Source organism: Antennarius striatus, chromosome 12, assembly GCF_040054535.1.
Source record: "Antennarius striatus isolate MH-2024 chromosome 12, ASM4005453v1, whole genome shotgun sequence".
In the NCBI taxonomy this organism is placed as follows: Eukaryota; Metazoa; Chordata; class Actinopteri; order Lophiiformes; family Antennariidae; genus Antennarius; species Antennarius striatus.
Genome location: NC_090787.1, coordinates 8,604,101 through 8,626,508, shown reverse-complemented (window position 1 = coordinate 8,626,508; position 22,408 = coordinate 8,604,101). Strand labels below are relative to the sequence as shown.

The 22,408-nt window shown below is 39.1% G+C and overlaps 1 protein-coding gene across 1 annotated transcript in view; it reads left to right on the top strand.

The window, feature by feature from the left end:
• thsd7ba (thrombospondin, type I, domain containing 7Ba) overlaps positions 1 to 22,408 on the top strand; it is a 178,544-nt gene that overhangs the window by 93,195 nt on the left and 62,941 nt on the right. Inside the window, exons 8-9 of the mRNA XM_068330228.1 lie at positions 5,241 to 5,441; positions 19,115 to 19,306. Coding sequence (XP_068186329.1) covers positions 5,241 to 5,441; positions 19,115 to 19,306 — 393 coding nt within the window. The remainder of the gene's footprint in view (positions 1 to 5,240; positions 5,442 to 19,114; positions 19,307 to 22,408) is intronic.

Genomic DNA, 22,408 nt, shown 5'->3' with positions numbered 1-22,408 from the left:
TTGAGATGTAAAGAATTTCTTGCTCCTTGCTGAATGCACACTTGGCCTTTATGTTTCACAGCATCAGAATTAACTGTGATCCATCTCTACCCAAGAGGCCCATGGGATTGTAACATCAAAAGAGCCAGCTAGTAGAGATGCTTACTCGACTCTGGCTTTGCTGTCTGGAAAATTACAAATTCAAATTGCCTCACAACAGCTTTATGCGCTTTCTGATTGTTTCATGATATTGTGGCCATTCGCATTTTGCAGTTATTTTGCGAAATGAACAGAACATAAGTGGTTATACTATGAAATTGTAGTAATAGCTTCACTCGAAGTCACAGTCTTGAAAAATGTGGTATTTCTGAATAACAACGTGCTGAAAATCCCTGGATAGCTATTGCTTCCCTGGAATGAACCTGGTATGACTAGGAAATCTTTCAATTATTAATATCCATGGGGGGAAGCCCATGCCAAACATTTTTTTTGTGGTTTGAATGTGAAAAGCAGTTGCTGCTCTGGGCAATACTGCTATCAATTCACAGTGTCTTTGCTCTCAGAGAGCACTCTCTGGCAGCACCACAGATCAGACTCCTGAACTGGTGCCTGGCATCCGTAGCCGGTCAGGGGATGTAATTTGTTGAGTGGGTATCCTGGGGTAAGACAGGTCCACCTGTGGAAGAAAAGACTGTGGTACCTTTCTGCCAAGTTTCAGAGCTGTGGTGAAATGGCTCCAAAAAATTGCCGCTGCAGCTCGAGTGTTGTGTACATTGGCTGGATGAGGTGCAGGAGCGGAGAAAAAGCATCATCATGCTGCCATTTCTCATCTACCAACCCATTCTTTTATGACATCAGGGAATTGGAAGAGCCTAGCAGTCGATAGAGACTGTAGATTAGAGGATGATGTGTCGAGTAAGAACCTTTTCACAAAGAAATATTTCATGAACCATCTAGCTTTGAAAGACTCAGAAAAGGGATATGGGCCAGTTCGCTAATTGATGTAGCGAGTTGTTTTGAGCAAAATGATTGTGTGAAAATACAGTGGTACCTCTACTTACGAAATTAATTGGTTCCAGAAGAAATTACGTAAGTAGAAAATTATGTAAGTAGAGACGCGTTTTCCATGGAAATGCCCTAATCCGTTCCAAGCCCCAAAGAATTCCAACATAAATGTTTTATAAAGCATAAAAATGCATCAAAACATGTAACAAATACATATTACCATTAGATTATTGCAAAATAAATGAGAGTTGTGCATAACGTAAAAAACAAAGAATAAAGAATAATAATGACGGTCATTTACCTTTTAACTGCTGTCCCCATTGTTTTTTGCCCTCTTTGGCCAGTCCTCCTTTTGAACTTCTCCAACCACCCACGCGATGCCTTTAACTCCTTAAGCTTCCTTTAGTTCTAATAAAGTGGTGAATGTAGATGCATTTCGGCCATATTCTTTGGCGAGATCAACCAAACTCATTCCTTTTTCACGCTTTTCTATTATCTCTTGCTTTGTTTGTATGGACAAAAAACTCTTTTCTACGTCTTTTTTTTTTCTCCGTCACTTTCTTGGGGTCCATAGCGAATACTCTAAAAGTTAATACAGTATATTTGCACAAAACTATCAGAACACCTCACGGGTCGAGAGCCGAATGACGAGGACATTGCATAAACACCGATCTAGCTCCACACACAGGTTGAGTGGCATCCCTCTTAGCCAATGGGATGCCAGGAAGTTACTAGGTAATAGCCAATGGCAGAGCAGCTTTGAGAATGTTGCGTTCAGGAACCTGTGGGAGCTGCGAGTATCAGCCGACACTGTATTTTTACCTTACGTAAGTCGAAATTTATTTTGTAACTAGAGGCAATATTTTCCTGCTGAGAAATTTCGTAAGTAGAACATTTCGTAAGTAGACATTCGTTAGTAGAGGTACCACTGTATTAATCATGTTATTGGGCAATTTATATACACACATATTTAATATTCAAAGCGTTTTTTACATCCCACGAAGTGGTGATGTATTGTAATTATCAGTGTTTGTGTGTTTGTCCTCCCGTCCGTCCGTCCGTCCACCACAATATCTTCACGACGGTTGCAGATATAAAGATGAAACAAAAAGCACATTACTCGAGCGGCAAAGGGGATGAAAATTAGATGATGACCTTGGCCTTGAAAAACTAGGTCAAGGTCAAATTTCAACTTTTGCACTCATTGCAGATTTTTGGAAGGCAGTCACGTTATACCATATACGCAGTCTTTTGGCTGACAGCATCCGGAAGTGAGCTATGCTCTGTGAGTCTCGGACTTCTGTGAGACACAAAAGTGCTTTAAACAGTCAATAAAAGTGCGGGAAATGGTAATACAGATAGAAGGTGGTTTAATGTCAGGATGGCGAGGGTTCATAAAAGTTTATAGTACCGTAAATTATATGATAAATAGTTTGTCGCACTATCGTAGAATTGACAACGAGGAACGACGTATACCTTTTTAAGTACATATGTCTGTAACCTGATGAGATATAATCACAAAAGAAAAAGCAATATTTTCAGGAAGGCAGAGCCACAAAAATGTGTAGGTCAGGCTAAAATGTTGAATTCAGTGGTGCCGCGGGATGTTGCAGTCTCTGACTGCCTTGCTTCTTGTTGTTGTTGAATGTGAATTCTCCTTCCATATCTCCTGTATCTTTCATATTTTTTTTTTACATGATCAAGCATATCAGCAAAAAAAACCGACTAGACTAACTGTATATTTAACAATAATTATATTAAACCATGTTGTATGCATATAGTTAAATTGTTAGTGATTGAAATGCAGGTGATAAGGAAATCCAGGGATCCAAAAATCCAGACATTTCATGGAGAATGCTATAGCCTGTATGGTCAATTGCTCATGCTTCTTGTTTAGAATAGATGGGTCTTACAAAGGTTAAGTACAAGACAAGTGGTAGAGCTTAGAAACAAATTACACAATGCTAATAGGTTGTTTTACAGGAGGTCAATTCAAGGTCACAGATCAGAGTCAAACAACACAACAGAATGTAATTATTCACATATCTCACCAACTGTTCGCTTCTTCAATAATTATTCTTAGTTTTAATGATCACCAATTATATTGAGAATCTTCTGCACATCTGCAGATGTGCGTTAAAGATTTTTTTTTTTTGTACTATAGTGATCCCCTTAGGGAAATTATTTTTCTACTCTTATATGTTCACTCCAGCAACCAGTTCATACTCCACACTTTTTGGTAAGCTCTGGTCTTTGCAGTAGCTCAGTACACTGGGTCTTCGACTGGGGACCTGAGGGTGACAGGCTCAAGTCCTGTGTGGACCAAAAATTTTGGAGTGTGAACTGGCAGTAGAAGGGTGTCAGTTCACTGCCGAGGTGCCCTTGAGCAAGGCTTGCAAACTGCTTATTGAAGCACAACATGGTGCTGCCTGCTGCTCCACCTCTCACTATTTGGATACTGTTACAGGCCCCTTGTGTGTGTGTGTTCAACGTGTGACTATTGAGTGTGAAAAAAAGAATTTACACAAGGGGATTAATAAAAGATTTTCCTTCGTCTTCTTTTTTAGGCAAAAAAGTTTTGTTTTTTTAAATCAACAAGATTTTAAACAACCTTTTGACAAATTGAGGATGATTCATGTTAACATTTTTGATTACGCCATCTTGGTTACATCAGTCCAATAAATGAAGATAGCATGTACTTAACTTTATTGTGTTTTCTGCTTTGTAATCGTGTTAACTGGTTTTCTGTTGTGAATTTGTTAGCTTTTGTCATTGTTTCCTTTTTATTGTTGTTATAAAGGGCGGCACGGTGGCACAGTAGGTAACGCTGTCGCCGCACAGCAAGGCGGATCCGGGTTCACGTCCCACTCATTGCGGAGTTTGAATGTTCTCCCTGTGTCTGTGTGGGTTTTCTCTGGGTTCTCTGACTTCCACCCACCTCCAAAAACATGCACTTCGGGTGAATCGGCCATCCCAAATTACCTGTAGATATGAGTGTGTGAGTGCGTGGTTGTATGTGTCTCTGTGTGGCTCCTCGGTGCACTGGTATCTCAGCAGGAGTTTCCCCCGCCTCATGCCCCAAGCCAGCTGGGATAGGCTCCAGCTCCCCGTGACCAGTGACAGCGGATAAAGCAGTGAAAGGAAGATGGATGGATGGGTGGATGTTGTTATAAACACAGCAAATGACCATTATCAGTAAAACTAAGTATAAATGCAGCAGCAGCAGGATAAAAATAACATATGGTAATTGGACAGGTGTCATTGTAAGGTGTCAAGTCTGCTGCCATTGTAACTTCACCTGAATCACTCAGATTTTCACCTCCTCATAGATCGTGTCAGAGGCCTCATTATTTCCCTTACTTTGTCCTTTATAGCTCCAGAAAGTCTTTCACACTCACTGAATGTGTTGGTTTTGAATTCAAAAACAAGATAGTAATTATTTTTCAAAAAGAGCAGTTACATTTGTTGTTTTTAAATACCTGGCATTGTTTACATAGTGTTGTACTACTTGAAAGAGTAATGAAGTTTGCACGAGTGTGGTGGATAAAGAACAGGTATTGGTCAATTTCTTGAATCCATGGCTATTTAAAGTAAATCAAATGAGAGGGTCACAAGTCAGCACGACCTGATGTTTGTTTTTGGTGTCCTAAAAATTAAACTGCATTTTATATAGGTTTAACGTAATGCATGTTGACATATTTTGAATGAACAGTCCATTGATTTATAATCCCATACTTAATACTTTCCTTGTGGAGAGCAGAGTGTTTGATCGTATTTTTGCAGCTCCTGTTGTCAAAGCTGAATCTAATAAATAAATGTTACTCTCCTAATCCCTCCATTACAAATAATTTCATTCACTGCTACCTCATGAATAACAGAACCTTTAATTCACTTCATGCTTTCATGAAGCATGAATTGAATTCTAGCAAATTCTAGTTCCTAAAGTGTTCGTAAAGTTTTTGTAGAGAATTTCAGCAAAGTGATACAGATCTTTTTGTTGTAAAGATGCCATAATGATAGACCAAGCAGAGAGTTTCCCAGCTTCTTTCAAACCCATGTCTGTTACTGTGACCCTCTCATGATTATCAATGAGATGTCAGGTTTTGTTGGAAGGTGCTGCTTTTGACAAAAAGTGCAGTTGATGTAAGATCAAACTGATGGCCTACAAAGAAAATAACTAGTGAAATCCACATCTGAACATAGTAATGATGACTTGGACTAAACAAAAAAATATTGCAATAACCTTTCTGTGTTAGGTTTCAGACACCGGAGGAGAGAAGTGTTGTGGGAGTCCAGCAGTCCTCAGGACATCTGCCCTCATGTGGTAGAGTTTGTCTCTTGTGAAGATCCTGCATGCTACACGTGGCAAGTCCAACAAGGAGAACAATGTATCCCCACTAATGGCCTGTGTGGTCCTGGAACTGCAGTCCAGCATGCAAACTGTGTCAATGCTGAAGGTAATATTCTCAACTTGCTTCACAAACAATCAGTTTGCTTCATGGAGTTTAATACATCAACTCAACACAAGGGGATTAAGGTATTCTTCCATTCAAAATGTCTTCACGACAATATTTTTGGAACATTTAGGAACTTCCCCTGAGTTACATCAAGATAATCTTTTCTTGTGACATTTGTTCTTATTATTGTAGGACAGATAACTCTTTGCTGTGGCTTCAAACATGCATCTGTTGCTCAGCAAAATGATGAGTGAAGTTGTGTGGCAAAATATCCATCAAATAATGTGAAATTTTTTAACAAATCACAATCAAGAAAAGAAGCTTAGCATTGTAAATCTGTTCTGATTTTACTGTATCTGCGACCATTCAGTATAATTATTGTCTTCATGATTTCAAATCAATCCAACTCAATCAGTATGTGGCTATAAAAAAAAGTCATTGAGGTCATGGAAGAGGCATCAATGCTGTGGTTCAAACATGAAATGCTATCAATAATATTGTGACACGTGAACCATCAGGTATAATGTGAAGTCTGTGATGAGCCATTTCGTCACATTGGGCGATCAGAATATTAGAGTTAACAAAGCATGCGTTATTCATGAGGGTCCATCATGGAGTTTATGCGCACAGAAAACATTGGCCTGATTAAAATCAAGAATCACAGCTTCCTTTCAGGAATTAATTGCTCATCTGCATAGATTTTAAACATAATTGCATACTTTGCCTGTGCCTTATTATTCGATCACAATAAATCATGTGTATTTTTATCAGGGAGATAGTGGCGGGTCCAAATATAATAACAAGCAAGAGAATCACTGTTGACAGGACAACTAAGAATTTGAGCTCTGCTGAGTTTGACGAAAAGTCTCATGAAATTATCCATGGAAGATTTATTGTCTGCAAATTTTGACAAGTTGTTCACTATTCCTCTCTTAATTGGCATATCAGACTCATATTTCTTTCACAACAGTGTCAAGTTGTTCTGTAATGCAAAGTCCAGTAGGGAGCTATTTTTTCCACATACTTGTTGTAGCCTGCGCAGAAGAGATAACTAGAGTGCATCCCTGCACTTAACACTGAAAGTTACAGTTTCATAGGTAATAGGACTTGACTGAAAAGGCAAATGAAAACACGACAAGACATCTTATTCCATTTAAGGAATGTGCTGAATATTTTTAAGTGGAACTGGGCAAAGCCAAACTGGTGATATAAAGCCTTAGAATTGATATGTGAAATTTGTGTTGGAAATTCTTCTGATAAAGCAAAAAATAACTAATTTAATTAAAAGATCTGTTTGGCAGAAAGGCAATGATTGTGTCAAGGACATTACAGTAGTGTTGTCCATTAAGTAGACGTTTTTATTCACTTTAATAAAATAAAAACGTTTTTGCATGTTTTGTTTAATGACTTTAACAGTGCATAGAAGGGAACAGAATTAGGTGGACAGAATATGAAATAAAAAGTATAAGTTGCAACATGTTTTTAATACATCTTTTTATGTAAACAGCTCAATAATCTCCCTTTACAGTGACCATGTTTTTCTCAAAACAGAATATGCATTTAGTTACTTTCCTATTATGCTCGGCATTTGTATTTTTGTAGACCTTGGAGAAAGCAGACACTAATTGCCAGTGTGTCTGTACTTTCAGACTCACCACATCCAATTTGTCCTTCGTAGCTACAAGTAAAGATGAGAGACACGTTTTGTGTGTCTTTGTCTGTGTCTAGTATTTAATGCCGGCCAGTCTGAATTAATTCAGATCAGTCAGTCTAGAGCTTTTTTTCATCTGTGAAAAAGATGTTTTGAGAGAAGAAAATCAATGATTTATGAATTCTCCATAATATGGCAAGTATTCAAAAAAGACCAAAAACAATATATCATCTAAATCTTTTAGGATATTGTACATATACTATACATGCATACATTGGTTCCTTTCATTCTAGCACAAGTTCTTTGTTGCGTTATTTTTCTTAATTAATGTACGAGTCTTTAAAGTGTTTTGTTCATTCATTCATCTTCAAACCCATTCATCTTCTTCTGCCGTCGCGGGTCGCCAGGTGTATCCCAGTTGACTGGGGGTGTGAGGCAAGGAACACTCTGGACATGACACTAGTGCACCGCAGAGCCACGTGTAGAAACACACACACACTCACACCTATGAACAATTTGGAAAGCTCAATCCACCTGAACATGTTTCTTGGAGGTGGTAGGAAGCCGGAGAACCCGAAGAGAACCCATACAGACACGGGTATAACATTCAAACTCCACACAGACCAGGACTCAAACCGGGAACCGTCTTGCTGTGCGACGACAGCGCTACCCACTGCGGGACCATGCCACCCTAAAGTGTTTCAGAACTTGCAAAACAGAATCTCATAATTTACAAACAGGAAGTATCTGGTGGGTTAGCACTGCTCAGTTCAAGAAATGTGTTGATTTCACTTCTGACCTTTGTGTAAATTTCCCATGTTCTCCCCCATGTGAAATGGTGAGCTGGACATTTCAGCTGTAATGAAATGCGATGAGCTGATGACCTGTTGGAGGTGTAACCCTCTTGCCTGAAAGTCAGCTGCAAGGGGCACTGTTCCCTCTGTGGTCAGGCACGTGTGAAGCAGTTATAGACTATTTCAATTCAATTTTCCCATTTCACAGGTGCTTCAATCAGATTAAGTTAAATCCAGGCCTGAAGGTGAATTGTCACTAATGTTATCTGCATCATCTCTGGAATGCATTGGTGTGATTCCTGTGATGAGCTTCCAGTATTAACTCGTGGTTTTTTACATCTCTGTGGATAGAGGGTGTGGAGATGCTGCCAGACAAATGTTTAGGCTGGACATTTTAATACCTCCAGTTATTGTTCCAATAATTTTAGGTTTTTCTAAGGCTTGTAAAATATTTGACTGGAGAGGAGGACAAGAGATAAAAATGAGTGAATCATCTAAAGACGAGATAACTGTTAAAAATATGATATTGTAAAAAACAGGAAGCATGTCTGGATGGACTCATCTTTAAATAACAGTAAGTTGCCTTCGATCGTAATGAATAAGTCTTGGGTAAATTAAACAGGTGTTACTGCATTCATACAGGAAGTGCTATGAAGTCTGTATGTTGGTCTCCTATATGTAGGAACAATTTAAATCAATGTTCATCCATCCATCCATCATCCATCCATCCATCCATCCATCCATCCATCCATCCATCCATCCATCCATCCATCCATCTATCCATCCATCCATCCACCCAATGTGTGGTACACAAAATAACTGCAATAAGCTCTACAGCCAATTATTTATTTTGTGGTTCAAGGGTCTGCTGGAGCCTGTCTGATTTGGCTATGAGCGAAAGGTGGGGTACATCCCAGACAAGATGGCAGCTCATTGTGGGGCTGGCATTATACTGTATGTCAAGCAAAAGGAAGCAACTATGTCCAAAACGTATTTGAAAATGTTAATTACCGAGTAAAATAATTGTAATATAAAGCAATATTACAATTGGATTGACAAATTAAACTTGCATTTAAAGTTTACATTTAAATTCTGTCTTAATTTTTATTTTTTGTTAAGTTCAATAAGAATCAAATGATTTTTGATAATTAGTCTGTTGGAGCCTTTACAACCTTCAGAGAAATTATGATCCAGACACTGGTGAGGATGGCAGCTGCTGACTGCTAATGCTGATCAGGCTGATGATGAATGATAAAGGTGCACATGTTGGTGAGTCTCTGAAGTTGGTTTATTGAGAGGTGGAGGGGGCACATAACAACAACGTGAATGAAATAGACAGCAGCAAAATGATAGACCAACAATAAAGTTTTATCACTGTGCTATTGGATCTTTATAACAGGTTGATGAGAACAGCCGGTGTCTCAACTGACAGCCCCCAACAATGACAGCAGGAAATTGAGATTGAGTATTCATGAAAGGTGTGAATGACAGGATGGTATGAGACATAAACGGCATACAAAGAAATGTCCTGACTGAAGTCATGCTAGAGTTTCCTTTGATGTTTCATCGAAAAACACATCAAAATGTCACCTTATAATAGTAGTATCTTCTCACAGTAGTGTTTGTGAAAGGAGTTGAGACTTATTTAGCAGAATTCCTTAAAAGACATTTGGCTGTCCATTATCCCATAATCCAACAGTGCAAACAAATATCCCACTCACAACTCTCACTGATTGCTGGCTAAATGTCAGTTATGGCCAGCCGGCTTCGGCTGACAGGTTTGTTGATCATCAACATGTATCAAATTTTTCTTCCAGAAAATGGAGTGCTGAGATTTTTTTTCAATCACAATTTGTGAACTGCATCTAAGATGCTAAATACAATGATTTAAAAAGCATTATTTAGCACATAAACAAATTCAAGCTAATAACATTTTCTATCCCCTTATTTAAAACTTTCCAAAATGCCTGCTAGTTGCCTAGCATTCGTATTTTAAATAGTGTTTCAGTTGTACAACAGCCCAGTCTTCATTTTCTGTGTAAATGCTACCTTTTCAATAGAAGATAGGTTGAGACTGCAGACAAAAAGCCTGCAGTGTAAAGACCTTTTTTTTTTTCAAAGTCACACCAGAGAATTTCTATAGAGCGAGCTAGACCAGAACTCAGAATTTCCTACGTAGTTTAAAATGAATGGGTTCCATAGAGTCAAAGAACATTCTGCAAATTTTCTACATATTTTTCATAGACTACATAGTAACAATAACATACATTTCTTTTTCCTAATAGAATGAAACAATAACTGCACATACTGTATGTAATGCGTTTTGGTTTATTTTCTTTCTTCCTGGTAGTGATACATTTAAACTGTATCTTCTTCCATTATATCTGGAATGCAGAATAAATACAAAAAATACCTCAAACTCATAAGTAGTTTCTTTTCATGTCTATATTCATGCATCATGTAGCCAGGAACACGGTACTCAAACCAATTTAACATCACCAATAATGGTTACCAACTATTAGTTTAGCCAACTAAATCTGGATATCAAAAAAAGGATCCTCCTGGTCCTTTAGTTATTCATTCAGTTTCACTCCAAAGAAACTCAAATCCTCTGGCAAAAACTGTCAGCAGTCATTAATACTGAAATAATATTTTCACCAAGTGGTGATTCTTGTGTCTTATTTGCCGGTGAGCATTTCGAGGACATCTGTTAATTTTATTTATTTATTTATTTATTTATTTTAATTTTATATACTGTTATAATCCCCGAAGGGAAATTAAGAATGCACACTCTAGTTATACCTGTAGAACGCAGTGATCATGTGTTTTTAAGCTGTCCATGTCATCCCCATGCTTTTACTGCCCCTGTCCCCTTTTTTTTTTTTTTCATTTTAAGTGTAGTGACCTCACTTAAGAATAAAAACTTATTTACAGATATTAAAATGATGGGGTAAAATACATCTCACTCTCAAAACTTCATTATGTTTTGTTTTTCCCATGTAAATCGTTGACTTTATCTTGTTTGGATTGTTGGTAATGTAAAAAATGAAAACCTTACTAAATGAGGTGGCACTGTGGTGCCGTGGGTAGCTCTGCCACAGCACAGTTTGAGTCCTGCTCTGTGCGGACCTTGCATGTTCTGTCAATGTCTGCGTGGGTTCCTCCCACCTCCAAAAAAGCCTTTCAGGCGAATTTTCTGGTCTCAAATTGCCATTGTGAGTGTTTGTGTGTGTGTTTGTCTGTCTGCATGTGGCTCCGCGGTGCACTGGCATCACACCTGGAGTGTACCCTACCTCACAGCCCTAGTCGGCTGGGATAGACTCCAGCATCCTGCGACAGTGGAAGAAACAGGTTTAGAAAATGAATAAATGAATGAATGAATGGATGAATGACTAATAGAAAGTAAAATTAAATGATTTATTCAGTTTATTTCCTGACAAACACATTTATTTCCCAAATTACAGCATAACAAAATGAAACAACAACAAAAATTACACTCTAGTCTTGAAGAGTAAGGACAGTGCCATACCTGTTGAGATCAAGAGGAAGCACTTTCCTTCATTATTTAACAGTGGGTTAAAATTATTTTGCTGTTCCCGCAATAAGAAAGCACTTACGACGACATAAGCACCAAGTTTATCGATTAAAGCATACCTGAGGTAATTTCTGAAAGCACTTATGCATGGAATACATAATGAAATTGACAAACTCAGTGTTTAAGAACATTTCATCATCTGGGTGATCTGCCTACCCAAGTCTTTGTGCATAAAGCACAAGTACATCAATCTGATGTATCAGTGTGGACACACTTTAACTATATTTACCTTTCTCCTCCTAATTAATAATTTTTTGCTGACGGTGATCGCAGCTGTCAGATCACAGCTCAGCAACTTATGATAACAAATGCAAAAAGACATTATAGGTAGCAATCTCAAACAACTTCAAAAATTTGAAATAGAAAAAAAGAAAACAAAATGCAAAACATTTGGAGCAAATACATATGTTGAAGAATGTTTCTGTGTATTCAGTGACCATGATACATTTATTTTAGTGTTGTACACCACCCCCCTCTTATGCTCAACAATATTTATTTTCCTGGGGATGAACAAGTGTGCTCTACATATGAGTGTCTGGTCTGATTGCCTAACACAACTATGACCAAGAGGCATGCCTCTTCTAACCAAAGGAAAAACTTAAACAACCCTAAGCTGAGCAGGGTGGTTCGTTCTGTTCCCCACGCCAGAGTACTTGGTACTTACTTGGTGTAAGTACTGAGCATCTTCATGTGCATGAGTAACAAATGGTAGTGTGTCCCAAGACAGGGTGTTGTTCTCTGTATTTGCAGTGCATTTCCATAATCTGTTGTGTCCAGTTTCATTGGCATTCCCAAATGCTGCACATATGTTGTCACACTGAAGGTGTTTTTTCTTTGTCTTTTTTCACCATTATTTGTTTTGGGTTTGTCTGGTCAAATTTGGGTTTGGTTGCTGTGTGCTGAGCTCTTTTGGTCCCCTTTCTTTTTTCAGATTAAGAACAACCCAGACATACTAAAGAAATCAGTGACATTTCATTGTAATAAATGTAATAGACTTTGACTTTAATGTACTATTTATGACTTTTTACTTATTAATATGTGATGATTGAGAGCAATATTGGCTGATAGCACTGGTGTTCATTAATCACACAGTCATTATGCAACCATTTGACATTTCTGGCCCTCTGTTAATTAGACTGTCTGACTGTTTGATATGTCCACTACCACAGGGAGTTGCATTTGAATGTCACAGCACTTTATTTATTTATTTATTTATTTATTTTCCATTTCGTAGTTGTGCCTTTTGAATCTGTTTTCTTTTTAATCCATTGTTGCTTGTGACACACTTGTTTTACTTGTTTTTGCTGCTATGATGAATTAAATTTTCACACTGTGGGATGGATAAAGGGTTATCTTAACTTTTATAATCTCATTTTATCTTATCTCCTACTGTAATTATGTTATGAGTTAAATATTTCAGATTTTGCTACTTGATATTGCTAAATGCAGTTATTCCATGAAGGATGGATCTGAAGCATTTGGTCTCGTGTCTGAACACGTTCCACTTCCCATCCAAGAGGCTCCTTCAGTCTTCAGTGACTCGTGGGGGAGTGCAGATAGTTTAACTCTCATGTTCCTAACACAAAGACAGTCATTAGGATCTTGCTTGTCCAGTTGAGTCAAATGCACTGTTATTATTGACTCCCATACTTTTTGAAGACACAAGTGCTTGCATGATAGGGAATTATGTCATTTGCATTATTATCAGCTTAACTTGAAAGTGTGAATGTTGTTGAAACTGGGTGCTGTAGACCTCCACCTCTATTTAGAGTTGGCCATTATAGTTTGACACATGTCTCTGTTACTCTCCTTGCAAACTATCTTTTCTCTCTGTCCCAAATTTTGTCCTTGTCATCAGAAAAGCTTGTCATGTGTCCTTGTGTGTTGGTGGGCTACTGAGTCCTGGTCAGCAAAGCTGGCTCCAGTGTGTTAGGCTGTGTCTTTGTGGAATGCTTGCTTGGTTTCCCTTATTTCCCCTTGGATCTCATATACAACATTGCTGATAATGTGTTTGGTTTTTTTGTACTCCAAGTCAACCAGTTTTTGCCTAAAGGTCTAACTGGGTTACTGAGTACTTCAGATTCAACATTCAAGGATTAGCAGGACCCACATAAATGAGAATCTACAAACTGATATATTGCCAATTTTACCATTAAAAGAATTTATTAACATAAATAAATTTAAACACTTCTTCCAAATAGTAATTATTCTCTAAAGAAGAAAGAGTGGGCGGCACGGTGGCGCAGTGGGTAGCGCTGTCGCCGGACAACACGGTGGGTCTGCACCAATGACAACTCTCTCACTTCTACGTTTGCTCTGCATCACTTCATCAAAGTCCAACCAGAATTTTTCTTTCAACTCCAGCTCACATCCTACCTGTGGAGCATACCCATGAACAACAATGAACATTACACCTTCTATTTCTAGCTTCAGACTCATCACTCTATCTGACACTCTTTTTACCTCCAGGACATTCCCAACACACTCTTTCAAGATAAGTCCTACTCCATCTCTTTTCCTATCTACACCATGATAGAACAACTTGAACCCTGCTCCTATACTTCTAGCCTTGCTACCTTTCCACCTGGTCTCCTGGACACACAGTATGTCTACCTTCCTTCTCCGCATCATGTCAAACTCTCTACCTTTTCCTGTCATAGTTCCAACATTCAACGTTCCTACTCTCAGCCCTATACTCTTGACGTTCCTCTTCTCTCTCTTCCTATGGGCACACTTTCCTCCTCTCCTTCTTCGACCAAGAGTAGTCCAATTTCCACCGGCACCCTGTAGGTCATGTCATCTTCAGAGTGCCACCGCTGTATCGGGTCACAGGGAGCCGGAGCCTATCTCGGCGTGAGGCGGGGGACACTCCGGGCATGATGCCAGTGCACCACAGACCCACACACAAAGGCATAAAACCATGCACACACACTCATTCATTCATTCCTACGGGCAATTTGGAACTGTCAATCAACCTAAGCGCATGCTTTTGGAGGTTCGCATGCTCTCCCCGCAGACACGGGGAGAGCATGCGAGCTCCGCACAGAGCGGGACTCGAACCCGGGTCCTTCGTGTTGTGAGGCTGCAATGCTAACCACTGCGCCACCGTGCCGCCCCTCACCCTGTAGGTGAACAGCACTAATGGCAGTCTTTGTTAACCCGGGCCTCAACCGATCCGGTATGGAAGACATAGATTTGATTTGCATGTTTGATTTGGCAAAAGTTTTACGTTGGATGCCCTTCCTGACACAACCCTCTGTATTTATCCGGGCTTGGGACACAATAAGACACTGGCTTGTATCCTCTTGCGGCTACATTAATGATTTGACACATCGAGAGATTATTTATTGATCCAGGTTGGTTTGCCTGAACCCATTTTTAGTATTCACAGTCATATTCTCTAATATTGTTGTGTTTTCTTACTAGATTTGTCTTAAATGCTGCCTGAAAATCTAAGTTTTACTCACTCTTAAGTTTTATCTATCTGAATAATACCAATGAAGCATATAAATTGGGGAGTGGGCAAAGAGAAGAGGAAAAAAATGTTGAAATTGTGTGCAGAAGGCTGGGATATTATGTCTGAGTAAAAGCCTCAACAACAGAACCCTTTTTTAATAATGCAAGAGGACCCCCAGGGCAGCCATCTATTTGCAGAGATGCCATCATCCTGTCTCATACATACACACACGCACATATGTGACTATCATGTCATCATGGCATCTTTTTGCAAAGTAGAATATACAAACTGGTAAAACGGTTCAAGTATTTTCTTGGTTTTTTCAGGTAAAATATTCATTGTGATTTTTAGCAGAACAGCTGTTGGAATATGAGTGATTTCTATACTGTTGTGAAAACTGGAAAATAATTAAGCTTCACTTCCTACACGACCTATGCTATTTATGCAATTAAAAAACCCTGTGCTCCTAGCAGTCTTTCAGTTATATTTAATCCTATTTCAGACTCACAAGAGGGTCCATTGTAATAAAGAAAGAATAGAATTTATCAGATTTAAAATGAACTCCACAGGAAAAAAATAATTATTTCTAAAACTGATCTCTTTGATCGACAAACACAATTACAACACTTTTTTGTGTTTGTATGTTATATTATCAGAACTGCAAGCAGTGACACAGCTTTAACGCTTGATGTTACTCATCTTTTCATTTCCTTGCTGTCATTTTGGTCCAAAGACAGGGGCAGTGGTAGTTGCTGTGCATTGGGTCAAACCACTTTAGAAGCTTGGGGGGGTGACAAACCTATTAAAAAGTGATGAGTTGATTTGTTAATTACTGTATTTACCCTTAACTTCATTCATTCATTTATTCATTCATTCATTCATTCACTCATTCATTCATTCATTCATTCATTCATTCATTCATTCATCCATCTGGGAGCTGGTGCCTATCCCAGCTGGCATTGGGCGTGAGGCAGGGGCAAACTCCGGGCGCGACGCCAGTGCTCCACGGAGCTTCACAGAGACATACAAACACTCACACACACACTCACTACTGAGGGCAATTTAAATGGCCAATTAACGTGCAGTGCATTTTTTTGGAGGCTGGAGGAAGCTGGAGAACCCAGAGAGAACCCACACAGACACGAGGAGAACATACAAACTCTGCACAGAGGCCACAAGGCGGGTCTCGAACCCGTACCTGCCTTGTTGTGCGGTGACAGCGCTACCCACTGCGCCCCTGTGCAGCCCTATCTACAGATATACCAAATTTATAATATTGATTTAAAGTTTTTAAGCTTCATCTTGCTATATTTTAATGTCCAGATTTACATTACAAGGACAATATTGGCCTTTTATCTCCAGCATTTACACAGTAGCTATATAAATATATCAGTGTCAGTCAATCTTCTGTGAGGTCACATAGGTCGCCTCACAGAAAATGTGGTGCATAACATTTTCTTTTATGCACATTTATTGTAGTACAGATGCCTGAAGCATGTTTACTTGAGAGGGAAACACAACAAACAAAGACAATGTATTTCTCACCACACACGGATACCCCACCGGTTCAAAACAATTATGTGAAATATTAGCATTTCCTACACACACACACACACACACACACACACACACACACACACACACACACACACACACACACACACACACACACACACACACACACACACACACACACACACACACACACAAAACAAAGCAAAATATGGAAATTAATTATACAATAAACAGTACAAAAACATTACATTAACAACATTAACACCAACAAGGATGCTCACATTAGGGCTCTCGCAAACCACACCAGGTAGAGCTCATAAATGTTTCTTCTCAACCAAAAAATAAAATAAAAAGACATTGTATAAAAATGCTGAGACCTCCAGGGAACTATAGTAGCATTGAATCACATGACAAAGACCAGCATCAGAAACACATAGATTTTGGTGGACAACAAAGGCTTCTTCAAACAAAGTAATTAATTTGAATGAAAAATTCAACCGTGGAAATGAATAATTAAAACACCTATTCCTTGTTTCCCAGAGGTAATTAACTTAAAAGAAAAATAACTGCGCCATACTCTCATCCTAAACCATGTAATATATAATTCACATGTCTTATGTGGCAGGAGTGATTTCAATACTGAGCAGGGAAATGTATTAGTTGCACAAAATGCTTGAGGACGGTTGTCTTTTCATCTTAAGCTGTAGCGCCATACAGTTGCCTGCTGTATCCATTACTATTCAAGAAGCTGAGCTGCTCTCTTCTGCCACGCTGCTGCATACGCATTGATGGTTGGAGATCCCTGATGCGTTCATTTTATGGACTGAAGATTTTCAAACTTCCCAAGGGAGTCTTTCACATCTGTCTGATGAGGCGATGGCTACATTTGCTCTCCCCACCCTCCTCCTCTGCATGGAGGATATTTGCTTGAAAAGAAAACAAAAAGACAAATTGATGGCAACTCTGCCCTGGAGTTGTTAGTGTACAGCCATATTCCATGAGAGAGTGAATGATGTCGACTTCCAGCAACTTAATGATATTGTGTGTGAACATATATATCAAAAAAAACAAACAAAAAACAACGCTTTCACTGCTGCTGGCAGTTTGGGAATGAGTGTGGCATCCCTGTTAACTGTTGCTTGGACAAAGAGACACAGAAAAAAAATGGTCCTCTATTAACTCCAACATAAAATTAAAGAGGGTATTATTCAGTTATTAATATTCATGGGACAATGTGTTTGTATGCATGTATTGTTTAATTACACAGTTAAAGAGTCATTGTAATAAGTACAGTAAAAAGAACAGATTCTATTCTGAAAGAAAAGTTAACTGAGAGCTGTGATGAATATTTCATAACTTAACCGCAAGACGACAGCTGAGAGATTTTAAAACGAGTCCAGAATACCAATGGGACGACATAATAATTTTGCTTAGACAAAATGAAATTCTCTTTGTGTTGGACAGAATTTCCAAGGAAGGACAATTAAGAAGGACGCCTGCAAAAATTCAGAGTGAATATTTTATTGAGAAACTTTGCTTCCCCAAAGGATCAAAAACATTTGCATTTATCCAACTTTGAGAATACATAAATTAAATGCTTTGTTTGTTTTTTTAATGTAAAAATAATGACAAAAACATGATCACTGTTCTTTTAAACGTCTCCTTAGGATATGTGTCCATATTCAGAATGCACCTAGATTCAACCTCCGTTTGCACATGACATTAACATGCACAAATATTAAGATCCAGTTGTGATGTACAGCGTGTCCATGAGGACACCTCAACAGGGTCATGTTGCTCTCATCTCTGTCCATCCTTGAAGGAAAAGACAGAACTACTTGTAGTCTTTCTTCCAATGTGATTGGAATAAAAAGCGTTTTCAAATGGACTGTATGTTTTTAATCTATCAAACCAGATGCATAGTTTAATTGTTATTATAGCTATTCCTATTGTACTTTTAGACTTCCTCTGTATTTTTAAATACACTTGCAATTTCAGGCATTTTTTTCTGCAGGGTCGGATTTGCATGTAGCCCCAAAGGTTGTGTAATGTTGTGATTATACTACAAGTCTGAATATCCAGTTCAGATTTGTCGCTTGTATCCCATTCCTCAAGCGTATACATGTGTTTGAACCAAAAATGTTGTGGTTGAAAAAGAAGCAAAGGCAGCGTTGGTTGAAGTGGACACAGACAAGTGTGACAAACGGGTAATGATCAAAGCTATTCTCCAAAACATTCTTAGAGGTGTGCAAATTTTGTCTGCATTTTAAGGCAGAGGAAAGAGAGGACAGCGCTTACTGCAGCCATTACACATACATTTTACAAGATGCACGACTTGCATTGACAGAGAAAAGCCAATCTGTCAAATAAAGCAACAGACGTAAACACACAGATCTGATTCATATCTGATTTATTCCACATCTGAAAGATGCCTGATTCTGATCTGAGATTTCACATGCTTCTTTCCTGCTTACATATTTATAATTCATATTAGATCCCTGCCACATGGGGAAAAAAATTGGGTCAGTTGAACCATGTAGTGTAAAGACTATGAGCATAAATATCCGGTTGCTGTATGATCAGCAGCTAGTTTGCGACTTTTTAAACCCAACAGTTGATGTCTTAGTTTCAATTTTTGTATTTTAAATTGCCATTTTTTAGGAAAAGATGTGCCTGCAGTGTTCTGTGAAGGCAATCCACCCCCCACAGAAGTAGCATGTGAGGTGGCCTGTTCAGCAGACTGTGTGGTCGGCTCTTGGTCTTCCTGGTCAACCTGTTCACACAGCTGTGCCACCAAGAGTGCAGAAGGCCGGCAGAGCAGAAGTCGAACAGTGCTGGCCCTCCCAGGGAAAGGTAAGGCAAGGTTTCTTCTGATTTTTTCACTGATATTTTTCCTGATATCTATGGAGACCTTTTACATTTAAAACACCTACTGTTTCAAAGGTTATTGAAACTGCACTTACTACATACATATCCAAAGGCATTAACTCAAATTAACTTGGCTTGTAGGAAGTTCCTTGAAGATGTTTTCACCTCTCATCCAGTTAAGAACTTCACAACTGAAGAAGCCTTATAGTGGATCCATTATCCATTATCAAGGACTCAGGTTATGTTCAGCAAATTCTGTCAGCCGGCAAAGCCTTGACAGGGATTTACCACAATTAATCCCTGTATCTAAACACGCATCAACAACAACTGACCAATTACGGTTAGATCACTGTCTCAAGGTGGGCGCTTTCTTACCATGTTACTGGGTATCACTTTGCCGGCAGATGTGGTGCATGTGAGAGTGTGTGCAGTTTTTGTTTTCACAAAAAGTGCTTGTAAGTAAGGCTGTGTAGCAGTATACAGGAGCTGTTCCCTACAAAACACAAAAAAGAAGGTTAAGGTGTTTAATTTGCTGTGGTTTAGTTACAAACTCACTCCAGAACTTGACACCATGATCCTACTTTGACTGTGTTTTGCACACATTTGCTGAAATGTTTGTTTTGTGTGTGTGTGTGTGCGTGTGTGTGTGTGTGTGTGTGTGTGTGTGCGTGTGTGTGTGTGTGTGTGTGTGTGTGTGTGTGTGTGTGTGTGTGTGTGTGTGTGTGTGTGTGTGTGTGTGTGTGTAAATATTTGCACAAAACATTACCGCATTTGAGTTAAATGAGCCGGTAGGACTAAAGATAACATAAAGCAGATTTTATTCTTCAGGATTAGTTTCTATTCTGTGCAAATGAAAGATAACTTTATTTCTTTATCTTAATTTTTGATTTCATAATAATAATATGCTTATTTATACAAATTTCCATTTTACTGAATTTTGCAATTGATATTTTCCACACGATGGTAACATTTTAGTCCATCAAAAGCCACAAATTATAAATAATATTGCATATAATGTTTAAATCCATCAAACATAAACCACTCTAATGTAACCGCAAGAGGGTACATGCCAGTGTATTATTGTGTCGGTCCCAAGCCCGGATAAATACAGAGGGTTGTGTCAGGAAGGGCATCCGATGTAAAACTTTTACCAAACAAACATGCGAATCAAATCTATGACTTCCATACCGGATCGGTTGAGGCCCGGGTTAACAACGACCGCCATTAGTGCTGTTCACCTACAGGGTGCCGGTGGAAATTGGACTACTGTTGGTCGAAGAAGGAGAGGAGGAAAGTGTGTTCGGAGGAAGAGAGAAGAGGAACGCCAAGAGAATAGGACTGAGAGTAGGGAGGTTGAATGTTGGAACTATGACAGGAAAAGGTAGAGAGTTGGTTGACATGATAGAGGAGGAAGGTAGACATACTGTGTGTCCAGGAGACCAGGTGGAAAGGTAGCAAGGCTAGAAGTTTAGGAGCAGGGTTCAAGTTGTTCTATCATGGTATAGATAGGAAGAGAAATGGAGTAGGAGTTATCTTGAAGGAGGAGTTTGTTAGGAATGTCCTGGATGTAAAAATAGTGTCGGATAGAGTGATGAGTCTGAAGCTAGAAATAGAAGGTGTGATGTTCAATGTTGTTAGTGGGTATGCTCCACAGGTAGGATGTGAGCTGGAGGAGAAGGAAAAATTCTGGTTGGACTTTGATGAAGTGATGCAGAGCATACCTAGAAGTTGGGGAGTTGTCATTGGTGCAGACTTCAGTGGACATGTTGGTGCAGGAATAGGGGTGATGTGGAGGTGATTGGCAGGTTTGGTATCCAGGAGAGAAATGCATAAGGACAGATGGTGGTTGACTCTACAAAATGGATGGAAATGGCTATAGTGAATACTTTCTTCCAGAAGAGTCAGGAACATAGGGTGACCTATAAGAGTAGAAGTAGGAACACACAGGTAGACTACATCTTGTGTAGACGGTGTAATCCGAAGGAGATCAGTGACTGCAAAGTTGTGGTAGGCGACAGTGTAGCCAGACAGCATTGAATGGTGGCGTGTAGGATGACTCTGGTGGTGGGGAAGATAAAGAGGGCAAAGGCAGAGCTGAAAAAGGAACAGCGTTGCATGACTTTTAGGACAAAGTTAAGACAAGCTCTGTGCGGTCAGGAGGTGCTTCCTGACAGCACAGATCACAGCTAATGATCAGGGAGATCATTAGCTGTGATCAGGAATGAGTACATCAGCACATGTTAGAGGTTTTGGAGATAAAGTCAGAGAGGCCAGACTGAGATGGTTTGGACATGACCAGAGGAGAGATAGTGAATATATTGGTAGATGAATGCTGAGTTTTGAACTGCCAGGCAGGAGGCCTAGAGGAAGACCAAAGAGGAGGTTTATGGATGTAGTGAAAGAGGACATGAAGGTAGTTGGTGTGAGAGAAGAGGATGCAGAAGGCAGATGAAGGCAACTTATTCACTGTGGCGACCCCTGAAGGGAAAAGCCGAAAGAAGAAGATACTTACACCGCCCTTATATATCTGGGATGGCAGTAGCCCAGTCCACCAAGTCTTGGGACTGGGGACCAGATGGTTGCCGGCTAATAAAGTTGATTCCATTTGCAGATGACTATAGATTATTTTTGAATTTCTGATGATATTTTACCCTACTTCAAAAATATTGCTGTTAATATTACTGTCAAATTATCTTACTCACACAATTCCTGAACAGTGTCCAGTAAGTTTGGGCTGACGCTTCATGTCACGGAGGATGTATGTGAAAAACACGGTAAAGTTTGAATACAAATAACGCCTGAATACATGACAGTCATGATTCAGGCTGTATGGGCTGATATTGATTGTTAAGGTGTGGCAATAGGCTGTGTTTTTCTGTGAAATAATTTACTGTGACCCCATTGTGACTTTTCCTTTTGCAATGACAACAAATGTAAATTCTACTCTGCTAAACTAAACAAACACTTGTGTTTTTACAAAGCAGCCGGTGGGCACGGACAATATCATGACTTAGCAATGAACTACAGCTCATACTGAAGGTCAAATTTAGTTTACATTTGTGCAAATAACATGCACCCCGCATAAAA